At 46.7% G+C, this 13858-nt stretch overlaps 1 protein-coding gene across 1 annotated transcript in view; it reads right to left on the bottom strand.

Annotated features, from left to right (window-relative positions):
* Positions 1-2: 2 nt before the first annotated feature.
* FGFR3 (fibroblast growth factor receptor 3) overlaps positions 3-13858 on the bottom strand; it is a gene marked incomplete at its 3' end in the record, with an annotated part of 41095 nt that continues 27239 nt past the window's right edge. The window contains exons 7-17 of the mRNA XM_029961601.1: positions 10885-11029; positions 8010-8197; positions 7011-7156; positions 6796-6917; positions 5558-5668; positions 5219-5409; positions 3676-3798; positions 2247-2317; positions 691-828; positions 101-206; positions 3-17 (exon numbers count right to left, since the gene is read on the bottom strand). Coding sequence (XP_029817461.1) covers positions 3-17; positions 101-206; positions 691-828; positions 2247-2317; positions 3676-3798; positions 5219-5409; positions 5558-5668; positions 6796-6917; positions 7011-7156; positions 8010-8197; positions 10885-11029 — 1356 coding nt within the window. The remainder of the gene's footprint in view (positions 18-100; positions 207-690; positions 829-2246; positions 2318-3675; positions 3799-5218; positions 5410-5557; positions 5669-6795; positions 6918-7010; positions 7157-8009; positions 8198-10884; positions 11030-13858) is intronic.

The raw sequence follows: 13858 nt of genomic DNA, 5'->3' as shown, positions 1-13858 counted from the left end.
GAGAGGTCCAGGTACTCCTGCCAGGGTGACAGACCCATCAGTGGGTGCCCCCCGCCGGGGACTGGGTGACCCCTTCCCGCACCCGCCCCACCACACTCACATCGGTGGACGTCACGGTGAGGACTCTGTCCAGGTCTTCCACCAGCTGCTTGAAGGTGGGTCGCTGCGAGGGGACGGCGTGCCAGCACTCCCGCATGATCATGTACCTGCATGAGAGGGGAGAGGGGACAGTCACCTTGGTGGGGCTATGCAGCACCCACCGCCTGCCCACCCACCCTAAAATCGCCTGAGAGAACAGCTACGGCCAACGCAACCCCAGTCATGGTGGCCTCGGTGCGTGGCTGGCTGGGGGGAAGAGGAGGGTTTTGTGGAGCCGTGACCCTCATCACCGATCATCTCATGCATGACTGTGCTCTCCAAGCAGGAGGAGAACCTGTCCTGAAGGTGACATACCAGAGCTACACCCCAACCAGCACCTGCCAAACGAGGTCAGGCACCGTACGCTGCTCAGTAGCCATGGGCTGAGCCAAAATGAGTTGGGATGGGTAAGTCTACCTGGAGATGGCTGCAAAATTTTGTGGTGGGGATGCACCAACAGCTCAAACTACAGCTCAAACAGCCTAGGACACTATTTGGCCATAGAGGGAAGGGTCAGCAGTGCAAGAAGGTCAGCCCACACCACACACTCACAAATCATGGGTGCAGTTCGCAGGTTTGTCCATCCGATGGCCTTCCTTCAAGAGCTTGAAGAGTTCCTCAACAGGAATTCCCGGGTATGGAGACCCTCCCAAAGTGAAGATCTCCCATAGTAGCACTCCAAAGGACCAGCTGGAAACCAAAGAAAGATCTTTAAAATTCAATGAGTATTTTTTTCCAAGCATCCCCCCATATCCCTTTCCCCCTGGCTTGGCTTTATTTCTGTGCAGCCATGCATAGCTAACAAAGTCATCAATAGCATGACTAATTGCCTAGGCCATTTTTACTAGTTACTTGGAGATCTCTGCTGATCCAACTCAATAGCAAAGAAATCCCAGGCACCAAGTCTGAAATTGAAATGAGCATTTAATCAGATAGGTGACAGCCCATCTATCACCCCCAGCTCTTTGTTAGGTCTTCCACCAGCTCCACTGAATGGAACAAATCAAATTATTCATGCACGGCTTCACTGAATTGCAGGCTTGGAACCACAGGCCACTAATTGTGCAAGCTGATACCAAAACTTGCTTGTTACAACACTCATTTCACTGGCCAAGCCGGGAGAAAAATACCCCAACAAAAATCAGCGGAGCACTAATGTTACACACTCCAGTCCTGCAGCTGTGCTCTGGTTAAAAGTCCTCTTTTTCAAAAATATCTTCTGCCTTCTTCATTTTCTTTTTAAAAACAGGGATTATCTGTCTCTGTTTCGCTTTCATGCACACTCGCTCTCCCGTTCTCTAGCTTTGATTTATCTGTCATGCCTTCTGCAGCATTACCTAAGCATGGAAACTATGATTTAAGATCAATAAAACCCAAAGTATGGGAAAACTACAGAAATAGAGTAAGATTCGTTTGTGCAACTGCAAGCAGTGAGCTTTGGGGAGCAGGCAGGCTGACTGTAAAAACGCCATTATTGACCAAATATTGCAATAAAAATTCCAGTGTGCATGTGGAGCTGCTTCAGCCCTTGCAAAATTCAGATGCGATACCGACCTACATGTAAGGCGGGCTCTGCTGTTTGCTTTACTGTGCAGAGGCACTGAAAAACTAGATAGGATTAGGAAAAATAAAGGAAATAAAGGTGGCAAAATTAATCTGGGGATATATTTGCTGAATACTCTCTGATCAATTCTAACAGTAGACAGAGTATTTCAAGCTCATTCCACATACTTGACTGAAGCGTTAACTCTCTGGGGCAAAGCGTGGAGGATGCCGAGGGTGATTTTTTTTTTCATGGAGATTTTTTTTTTTAGCACAATATTTTTCAACCGCCAGATGAATCACCTCATCCATAAGCTCGACAAGAAATGCCTGCCTGCTTTCCAATAATTTTTCAGCAGCTCACTAGAGATCCTCAGATGAAAGCAACCAGATAACGGCAAAACAAAACCACGTGTGCGAAGATGCAGCTTGGAACTGATTCCTACGTTTTTGCATCTTCGGGCGCCCCAGGTCATGCTTAGCAGTATGTTTGTCTGTAAGATATTATAGGTGTTGATTTTCCTGTCATTTTATTTTTATTTTTTTTAAAGTGTAGGTTTGCTTACACATCGCTCTGGTGCGTATAGACCCGGTCAAACAAGGCTTCTGGAGCCATCCATTTCACAGGCAGCCGACCCTGTAATTAGGAAGACAATGGGAACATCCCATCAGCATATTTCCCCAGCCACAACGGCACCATCTGAATCTTCTTTTCTAATCCAGTTTGAAACATTTTCATTAACAACCACATCTGCCTTCCCGGTCACTGGGCAAAGCAGCAGTGGCCACATATAAACAGATTAGAGCATTTGATCCCTGGATCTTCGCTGACAATCTTTGCAGTAAATGCTCTCTGTCAAGGACTGTATTTCACTGCCAAGGCAGGTTTAATGTATCAGTGCATCCAAATCTTTGCATGGGAACAGCATCCACTACTCATAGATGCAGAGCATGGGACAACACTTTCTGTCTCTTTGGTTGGAAGAAACAGTTGATTACAAGTCCAAACCCAGCTTAGGCTCAACTTGAAGGGAACTCCTAAAGAGTGAAGGCAAGGGCCAGATCCTCTAAGAAACAAATCCCGATCCTGCTGGAGGCTAAGAGAAGAGGTCTGATCCCATCCTACATCAGGGTCATAAACACAGGCTGTCACATGAGAAATATGAAATGAGAAAGACTAGATTAATTATAATTCTCTGGGGCTTTGCTTGGCCCCTGGAGGGAGTCAGAAAGAACTGTTTCATGTTTAAGCCATAATTTGGCTATGGGGGAACTTTGTCCTCTTCTGACCTACTGTCTCACTGAGGGAGACAACTAGAGATGGAATACACAAATGGGATTATGCTTTCAGCTGTCCAACACAGGTCGAACAGGGAAAATCCATCTATCTGATCTATGACTAAAATTCCCAAGAATTGTTATTAATTTATGATTAAGAAATCCTGGCAATTAAGAAAGATTTCTGATATACTATTGGAGGGGATAAGTATGGGCATAGTGGGCTTCAAAGGACTGCCTGGATCATCTTCTCACTCTTGGCAGGGGGAGTCAAGGAACTTGGGATGTAAAAAAGAGAGAAATGCACGAAAACCAGGTAGCTCCAGGTATACAAGTAATGTTCCTCTGTCAAGGGCTCTAGTGAGACAGAAGTTGGCCTCTTGGGACTTTAAGGAACAGTACTGGAGCAGACTTGAGAAGGCTTCATTCCCCTATGGGAGAAACTTCTGTTTCTCTTAGTCTAAAGTTTCCTGGCTAGAGCTGAGACCTCTCAACCCGCTGCTGGCAGGAGCAGGATCTGTCAGGAAGAAAACAGATGGTGTATAGACTCCTTGGACCAACCTATCTATAGTCCCTCCCTACGTGAGGTCCCCATCAGATTTCTTCCTCCTAAGCCCCTCTAGAAAGAGAGATGTGGGACAAGGGCCACTTGCTGCAGGAATGACCGAGTTCCCTGTCAGAAGGAGAACTGCGTGTGCTCGGCAGCGCTGTACTTACATTGGTGGTTTTCTTGTAATAGTCAATGTTGTGAACGTCTCTAGCGAGGCCAAAATCAGCTATTTTCATCACATTATCTTCAGTGACTAACACGTTCCTGGCTGCCAAGTCGCGATGAATGCACTGTGGAAGGTGAGCAAGTCAATAAATAAGGGCTCGTTAGCTGCTTGCGCCTGGAACCAGCAGCACCGTGTGGTTTATGAGCTGCCGTTTCATTGACTCCCGAGCTCATAAAGCTGTGGGCACTGCTTAACTCCTGGCTTTCTGTGTCACCGCCCCGTCATGCATGCTCAGTGGGAACCACCTCTTAGCAACACCTAATCAGCAGCCCCAGTGCTGACACGGCCATGCACGTGCCTTTTCTCTCCAAAGGGGATGCACAGATGAGAAAGCCAACTCTCCCCTTCTATGGGCACATACCGGGACGTGAAGCCAGGAGGAGGAGTGCAGGCTGATGTTTGAGGGGGAAAAAAATCCTTGCATTCAGATAATACATCCAAAATACACTGAATCATAGCATGGTTTGGGTTGGAAGAGACTTTTAAAACTCACCTAGTCCAACCCCCAACATCAATAGTTGTCAGCTGACAAAGAAGCTAAATCAGTCAGCACTGTGCAGAAAGGGAGTTTAAAGCAACCATGAGCCACCCGCCATGAACTGCAGGCAGAGGACAAACACGTCTGACATCTGAAACTGAACTTGCTCTTGCTACAATGCTCCCTTGCCCACAGAAAGGCCATGCTGGCTGGGGCACAGCTTGGTGAACCAAAGCCTGATTCTCCACTTGCTGATGTCAGGGTAAATCAGGAGTAATCCCAGGGTATGATGTAAGCAAACGCAGCAGCTGGCTCAGCACCAGCAAAGTGTTCCCCTGGGAGCATCCTGGGCACCGCCATGCATCGAGCCAAATCCACCGCCGGCTCTGCTCCCACTGAGCCTACACGTGCTCGTGACAGCTGCAAACACATGAGCTACACTCAGGATCTCAGCCTCCCTGTGAGTGCTCTGCATCTTTAGCGATCTCAGAAAGGAGGTGAGGAGAACAGGGTTGCACTCAGCTTCTCACTGCTGTCCAACCTAACATCTCCTGCAGTGGAAGTGCACAATTCAGTGTGACGCTCATCCTGACCACTGCTGCCTGAGCCTCAGAACTGCACAGCTCAGTTACCTCTACCAGTGGTAGAGGTTGAACTGGTGAGGAAAGACACCAAGGACTGGGTTGATTGTGTTTTGTAGGCATTTTGGGGGTGCTAATGGTCCTGCAGGTGACAGCAAGGGCTGCACAGCTGCATGGTTCATGAATGCAGCCAGCATACAGGGACTTCTGCATATGGGTCATGAATACAGCAAAAACCCCAAGACACTTCATAGGGAAAAGCCTCCAGCAAAAACCCCAAGACACTTCATAGGGAAAAGTCTGGTCTCTAAAGGGAGAAGCCTGCAGTGCTTTGCCTGAGGTTGTTCCACACACATACAGCATGGCCTGCCTTTGAATACGTGGCTTTGATGGAAGCTTCTACCAAACGATGTTTCTCAACTCACTTTCTGAGATGCCAAGTACTCCATGCCCCGTGCCACCTGGTAGGCGCAGGAAACCAGGTCCTTAAATGTCAGCTGCTCCTCGGGCAGCTTGCAGGTGTCGAAGGAATAGTCCATGCCAGGTGGGCGACGCGCCCTGAGGTATTCCCGCAAGTTCCCCTTTGACGCATATTCCACCAACACATAGAGTGGTCCTGTAAAGAAGGGCACATCAGTGTCCAGCAGAGGAAGAGCTGACCACCAAAATCTCATCTGGGGTATTTTGGACAGCCAGTGAGTAATTACACAGAGGGACAGCCAAACCTGAGCCTCCCATGAGCACTGGGCTGCTCTGCTACGTACCATCCTGTGTGCAGGCACCGAGGAGGTTAATAATGTTTTTGTGCTTTCCAATCATTTTCATCATTTCCATCTCAGAGACCAGGTCGGAAAGGTCCTTGTCTGTGGCGTCATCTGGAGAAGGTAGGAGAGGAAAGCAAAAAAAATGTCATGGAAAAGAATAAATGTTTAGGGAAGTAGTTACTACTTACAGTAGTTACAACTGCTGTGTAGCCCTATGGGGCTTTGGTGTGGAAACAATACTCAAAATATGGCTGTATTTGGTTTTGTTCTACTTTGGGAAGAAGAATCAAAGTAAAACCAAAATCTACTACCATTAGAACAAAAAAAGACAAAAGAGCAAATAAGTGGAGATAAATGTTCATATGGAAATCAATAATGCCTTTCATCTTCTGTTTCTTCCTGGCAAGTATTATAGAAAAAAAGTCAGGTTTAGGTACCTGGTACCTACTTTTCTGATAGTTTCCCTCCCTCAGCTCCATGGGCAAAGAGTAATGATGGTGGAAGGTAAGAGCTGGGAGAGTGGCTACATGAAGGATTGTATTTTTTGTATAGAAAACTTATTTTTCTACAGAAATAGAAAAACCTTTCTGCAAAAGCAGAAAAATGGGGGAAAACCTTCCCAAAAGAATGCTTTGATTTGGAAAGATGTAAATGTTCCTACTTCCAAACCCAGCTTCAGAATGGACTGAAGAAAATGTAAATTAAACAAATCCTTTTCTGATAAGAAATATTACTTGTTTTTACAGTGTCACCCCATGTAACCTCAAGCCCAGGCTGCTCACTGCTCGAGCCCCTGCCCTACTTGCTCCAGCAAGTTTGGGATTGAGTTTTTTCCATGAAGTTCCTCAAGAAGGGGTTTGTCAACCGAATTTCTGCAAACCCCATCTGAGCTTGCTGCATAAGCTTTTGGTAGAACAAGCAGCGCTGGTTATGGGAGGAGCAAGGAGTAGGCTGATTTGTGGAGCTGGCTAGAAGTGAAGGAGGTTCCCCTTCTTCTCAGGAATGCTATTACCCCTTGGCAGAGAACTGGTTTAATTCCCAGTCCCTCTTCCTGATGGGATTTGCACTTTTACCTGCTCTCTAAGGACAACCCTCGCCCCCAGGCTATATGGGTGAAGGGGAAGAAAGGCAGTTCTTGCTTTCTTCTACTGTATCTGTTCGTATAAAAGACTTAAAAGAGAGGCAAACAGGAAATCCCAGCACAATAGGCTGTTCTGCCTTCTATGGACTCCCCATACCTTTTAACATCTTGACAGCAACCGTGACGGCCTTGTTGGGCTTGTCCTTATCAATCCCAATTGCTTCTGCCATCACCACTTGGCCAAAACACCCCTCACCAAGAGGCTTCCCCAAGGTCAGGCTGTGGGGAGGAACAAACAGGCATGTTATGGGGGTACTGGTGTGGCTACACCACCAGCAGGCACAGAGACTCCAACCCATGGGTTTGACTGACCGAGAACGTGTCAATTCCCACTTGGGATCTGGAGGCAGTTCCAGCTCGGAAACGTTGGCCAGCATTGGCCCATCGCTGGAGGAGAGACGCGTGATCCGGACCAGGGGCGTGTTGGAATTCATGGAAGAGTTGGACTCCAGCGACACCTGCTTGGGTAGAGCAAATGAAGTGTTATTGCCAACTGTATTCCCAGGGCAGGCAGTGCCTGAGATGGAACACTGAGGAGGTTTGAGCTCTCTTTGCCCATGGACACACATTTCTGGAAATTTCTAATCAGGAAATGCCCCCACCCTTGCAGAAATGCACTCATTTAGGCACCTGTGGTCAGGTTTTTAGCTTGTGGAAAGAAGGGACAGATCAGCCAGTGCCCTCCAGCAGCAATCCATTCAGTTGCTCCGTGTGCACATACAGGCTATGGAGTGACCTCTCCCATTCTGGCACTGTAAACAGCCACCATGAGCTTGCAGCCAAAGCTTGAAATCCGTATCCTTCACTATGGGGTTTCACGTGGTGTCTTTTGCTCCTGCCCCTCTGCAATTCCTCTAACTGCACAGAGGACCCTCTGCCACCTCCATGAGAACTGCTCTGGGTTCACCAGTGACCTCTGTGAAAGCAGGAAGGAGCACAATTAGACGTGCTCCTTCTCCTCAAATCCCTGCTCCATCAGGGAGCCTGGACTGAACTGTTCCTCTGCCAGATGTGCTTCTGTGGCACCCACAGTTGCAATGCCAGCCCCTCCTGGACAAGGGCAGCAGCAATGCTGCTGTTTGGGGCTGTTCATGAACCAGAGTCAGCAGCCACCTGCCATTGCTCCACTGGCACAGGAATTAATAAAAGGGGGTTACACTTCTAGGCTGCAGCCAACTTATGTCCCTTTTGGGCAGTGTTTTTCTGGTGGAGTTTCTCACCTAGAGAGAAAATGTCATAGAGGAGGAAGAAAAAAAAAAAAAGAGGGATACCATAGGGGGGAATAGGAATCTTGTATCTACTTTCTGTTACCTGTCTCTTGAGTGGAAATTTGGAGACTTTCTGTACAGTGGGGGTGTTCATGGCCTTTTTGTTTGGCATTTTCATCCTCCAGACAATCACCAAGACCAGCACCAGGAGAAGGAAAGAAAAGCCAGTGCCATAACTGAGAATGCCAGTGTACACTGAGCCTGAATCATCCATTTCCATGAGCTCCTCGGCTGCAGGGTGACAAGAGACGGCAGTCAGGACAGGGCAGGCAGCTGCCCACAGGCAACCACACATGCAGCACAAAGAATTTGGGGAGGACTTGCTCAGCTATGCCAATTTGCTGAGTGACTTCAGTGAGGGGATTCTCCCAGGCCAGTGGTTTTCTGCCTGCGGCTGTAGCTAAAACATTAGTTCAGTTTGCCTCTTTGGGGTAATTTTACTGCCCTTTGATGCAACCTTTGGTTTTTAAAAGTATTCAGCCCACAGACTGAAAATCACTGCTCTAGGCTGAAGGCATCTTCACACATCTGTGCTGTCCCTCTGACCCAGATCTTGCTTTCTCCACACATCCACACCATGCAGCTAGATGCCTTGGATGTGCAAAAGCTGTAGGACTGGGGTTTGCTTCACTTTACTCATTCAGATTCTCTATCAAAGATTTCCACTGGACCAGTGCCTGCTCTGAGGGACCAAGGGGCTCAAGGAGCACCCAGCAATAAGGCATCACACAGGGAAAAAGCCTCAGAACAATTTGCTTAATTATTCAATGAAAACAGTTTTGCTGTGTAGAGGCTGGAAGGTCTGGTTCAGAGAGGTGGGTGAGCCAGGACGGTGATGGCATGAGCCCATCAGCAGTGGCTACTTGCTAGCAAGACTTTATATTTAGAGACCAGCAAAGCTCAGCTGTGTTTTCTCTCTTGTTCCTTTCAGGACAGGCATGTAGACCAGGGAAAGGCGCCATGGTAGGACTGGTTTTCTGTCCCACAAAGGCATGCTGGCATCAGAGGAACAGTCAGCAGTGGGAAACTTTATAATGAAGTCATGCCGGCGTGGGTAGCTCACTGATGGATCGTCTCACCACTGAGCAGCCCCTTCGGCAAGCAGCAGGAGCCTTTCCCTGGCAGCAGCAGGCTCCATGTCAGGTCATGGATGCTTGTGTCCAGGGGGACATGGGGAAGGGGCTGTCGGTGACAGTGGGGGCTGCACCAGCCTGTGTGCCAGCTGTGGAGGGCCTGATCCTGCCAAACAGCCATCCCTTCCTGTGAGAAAGGGGTACCAGATCTCCTGGGACCAGGCACTATGGTTGGTGCCACAGCTCTGCTGCCTTGGCTCACACTGTCTCGTTCTCTGCTCCACGTCCCTCCTCCCATAGCGTGGACGGGGGTTTACAAGTTGAGGTTCCCCAGACAGGCTGTATCCTGCACCCCCTCTGTGGAGGCCTGCTGCTGCACAGACAGCTGTCCTTCGCTGTGTCTGACTTCAAAATAAAGTTCTGCTTCAGGTTTTTTGGTGGGTTTTCTCCGGCTTATTCTTTGATAAAGTAAGAGGTGTAAATTCATACATTGTAAAAACAGAGCATCAGTCGGTTGAGACAATATTGTGAGATTCTCAAAATAACAGAAACATTAGTCTTCTAACGAAAGGAGATGATTTCTCATCCAGTGCATGTCAGAAGCAGAAACAGGATCAGATCAGCTATTATAGAGCTGGCAAATAAACAGGAAAGATCAGCAGATCCCACCAGCTGCAGGGTCGGGCATGGAGGAGACCTTCTTAAGCCCCAGTAAAAGCGATTACACCCTAATCATCCGCACAGATAAAGTCAAGATTAGAAATGCCAAAGTTTCCAGTTCCTAAACACATCATGAGATGGATGTGTTGTGAGATGGACCCAAATGTGGTCTATGACTGGATGAGTCAGAGTGGGCTGTCCGGGATTTTGCATGCCTTTTCAGTAAGGGTCTATTGAACATACTCCAGGTCTTTTTCTGCACTCTGTGCAAGGCACAGCATATATGAGATTCAATATGAATGTTGCTAGTGCTTCTCTGGACCATGCTCTCCTACCCTGTAGCTGGAGGCAGATTCTGCAGGTGAAGGGGCAGCACAGCCTCATTCCCCCTTTTGGAGAGCAGATCTCTCTGTTGCATATTCTGTGCTGGCTTCATTGTCAATAAGAGCTTTGCACATGAAAGGACCACAAAATCGAGGTCACTCTGGCCTCGGGTTTCAAGCCCACTGCAGCTTTCATCGATCCCAGCTGGAGCAGGCAGCATGCAATGCCCCTGGGAGCCAGGACTCCTGTGCTCTGTCTGCAGATGACTCTCCTTGACCTTCTGTTTGAGATCACTATCTTGGCCTGCTCATCCGTGAAGTGGAAATAATGCTACAGGCAGGGAAGGGTGTACTCACACCAGACACTTATGCATCTAATTTTAGGTTAAGATATGAGGTCAGACAGAAAGGATCCTTCATAAGATGATCCACAATCCATGTCCAATTTAGGTGCCCTGGATCATCTCATGGAGAGGCTTCCTTCTCTTACTGGCAGTGTAAGAAGACAAAATTCCTTATTTTGGCACCTAACAGTCTCCTAACAAAGAGGCTGTGAACATCTCCCTGCTATCTAGATAAAAAGCAAAAACCAAAACCCGTGCATTTTATTTATTTTATTTTATTTAGTATATTAATTAATATTTAATTTATTATAATATTTTATTTACTGCAATGATTTAAAATTTTAGATGCAGTGCAAAAAGAGTCAGCTGCGAGTATGCAACAGGGGTCTGCAGAAAATCCCTCCCTGGAAAACACCCCTCTTCCAAGCAAGAGGCGGTCTGCGGGAACTTGGCATTTCTAAAGCAAAACATCAAGGCATCCTGGAGAGGGAAGGAGAAGCCAGCACAGAAGGAAATACCTGGTAGCACCGTCAGCCAAGCAGAGTGATGTGAGAACCCAATAGAATTCCCTGCGAGACAAGTATATTCCCCAGCATCCTCAAAAGTAACATTTCGCAAGTACAGAATCTCTAGCTCCTTATCCGTTGTGTTAACACCTGCCGTCTACAGGGAAAAAAAACACACACATATAGAAAGAGGGAAAACAGAGAATAAGCCACATTCCCAGCAAGTGTGAGGACACCACAGGCAAATTTTAAAAGCAGATTAAGGTGGTTCTTTTTTTTTTATTTTTTTTTCCAATGGCCCATCTTCCACATTTATTTATTCATTCCCCTCTGCAACCTGTAGTCAAAAACAAACAAAAAAAAAAAGTTCCCTTCACCAGGTTCTTACTCTGTCCCACTAAAGAAGCATGCAAGCAAAAGCATCCAAATGAAAAATTGCCCCCACAATATGACTGACTTTGGGTTAGTAGGATGAGTACAGGGGTGGGGAAAGAAAGGAGGAAAGAGGAGAGAGAGGAAAGACAGTAAGAAAGGATAAAGGAGGGGAGATGTAGTGGGGAAAGATTCAAGTGCTGATCAGAGGAATATACAAACATTTTGGTTCATGAGTTCATCTCAGAGCCATATGTTGATTACACAGCCCTCGATACTGCAGTATAACTCCTGTTAAGAACTTTCCTGCAGTGGCACTGTACAACACAGCAGCCAAACTCTCCAGGCTGGAGTCAAAACCCAGAGCCCAGGAGACTGCTGTTGTTCTTTAGTTAACATGTTTGCTTGCACGAGCCAATGTTGATATTTATTTCTCCATTACTTCTCCAAGGGACAGAACTGATTATATCAGTTTTACGGGTGAAAAACTTGAAACAGCTTGGTTTTTCAGAGCTTTGAACGTCAGAGGTCATTAACATGCAATTCTGTTATCAGCACTCAATTGTAAGGAAGGGAAAGGAACTGAAGTATGAAGAGTTGATAGCAAAATTTGACAGTCATTTTATTGTGGGAATTTTTCCATGGCAATTGCTGTATAGGCGTTACATTCTTGTAAAAAAAAATTAGCAAGGAAATAAGATAAAGCCATTCAGCGTCAGTTGACAGGGTATAATACAAAATGAATAGTAATTTTAATCACTAGATTCTTAAAAATGTTATAGCTCATTCTTGCAGTTGCCAGGCCCTTGGGACAGAGTCTATGGTTTACCTGGTTTTGGTTTGCGAATGTGGAGCCAAAATGGCTTTTCGGCTATGCCTACGAAATTGTTGGCTCTACACAGATATTCTCCTTCATCTTGTTCTGTCACATTGAACAGATTTAGGTTAGCATCGGCTTCAGCGCTTTTACTGATCCAAGACTGCAGGAATAGACAGAAACCTGAACTTCAGTAAACCAAACAATACCTCCTTCGCACCTACATCAGACAGGATTGACTGTGCACAGCAGGTTTCTTTTCAGCTGTGGCAACATCCCCAGCTCACCCTGTGGCGAGACACCTAACCCAGGACCTAAATGATGAAGAGAAGTTGCATTTGGCCCCCAAAACACGTGCAGATGAACTCCCTTCCCTTCACACATGCGATTTCTTTTCTAAAACAGACCACTTTCCCCCTTCTCCATCTCCTTGGTTTCTCAACAACTCTTCAGACAGGAGCACCAGAGAAAGGGTTTAAGCAGAGATTTGTGTTTGCAACTCAGCCCAGCAAATACTGTTTCAATTATCAGATTCCAAAATAGAATTTGGAAACAAAATATAAGCAGTGGCGGTCTGAAACTCGCTGCTGACTTTGCCTTTCAGAAATTAGCTGTAATTTTTTCCACTGCTTATAGGAGCCTCTTCTTTACTAAATAAAGTGGTGCATATAAATCAAACGAAGTTCAGACTCTTAAGCAAGGGGTTTATTTATCTTCTTCCATGCTGCCACAACAGCACATCAGTTTTTTCCCTAAACACTAAACAGTTGTTTTTATTTTGGCTGAAAATGCACAACTGTTTTAAGTGGCCTCAGAAGAAGCTTCAGTTCTGGAAATGAAAATAAAACAATTCTCTTCTCAGTTTTGGTCTTATGCTCTCCAACTTAGTCTTGATGCCTTCCATTTCAAGGCCTGATCCTGCCAATATGACTTGCAGCCCATTAAAATCATCAGAGCAGCCAGCTCTGATAGGTTATTAACTGAACCCAGAGGAGGCACCAGGAGAGCCCCAGTGTCCATGTCTGATGACAAACACCACTGTTTTTGACCTGATCTCATCTCTAAGGCTTAAGTGCTGGCAAGTTTGTCTGCCCTCACTAGTGGGGAAACGTGCCTGCCTGCTGTTGCTGCCTTGTTTATAATTAAACTGGGCATGTTTCAATGCAGAACGTACAATTTAGCCTTTGACAAAGCTTGGGCACAGTGTTGCCAGCACCCCCTGTAACTGGAATGCATTTAGTGCTCTTCTGCAAAGAAAAAGGGTTTTTCTTTGATCACGAATTAGCCCAGGCTTTCAGGAACTGATGCAGGTGATGGCTTGGTTTTGTCAAGCTGTTTAAAAAATGGGTTGAAAGTACAGCATTCAACTTATCCATCTGGACTGGTGTGGGGTTTTACCCCCCCCCCCCTTTAGATGGGGGTGGGGGGAAATTTCATGTGCTAGGCACCACTCTGTCCCCCTCATGTGATGGAGACTGGGATATTCCCCGTACATAAACTGCCCCATAGCAGCTCCTACACTCCACAAAATCTCCTAAAGGCAGAAGGGAAGGGCAGGCTGATAAAAAATCCCTTATCTCCCTGCAGGCAGCACAGCACGGGGCAGGAGAGAGCCCCAAGATGACAGTGAGATCATTTTATCAGATATTTATTTATAAAAAACAAGCACACATACATTTAAAAAAAAAAAAATCCCTGCAAAGCTGGGCCTGACACAGCTCTGTGGAGGCCCAGTGCTGGCACACAAAAGATGCATCCCAAAATGGAAATGCTCCGTGCCCCAGTGCTGATGCCGGC

Source organism: Manacus vitellinus, unplaced genomic scaffold, assembly GCF_001715985.3.
Source record: "Manacus vitellinus isolate BGI_N305 unplaced genomic scaffold, ASM171598v3 scaffold_0_pilon, whole genome shotgun sequence".
NCBI lineage: Eukaryota > Metazoa > Chordata > Aves > Passeriformes > Pipridae > Manacus > Manacus vitellinus.
The sequence above is the reverse complement of the archived record's forward strand: the minus strand, read 5'-3'. Positions and strand labels throughout refer to the sequence as shown.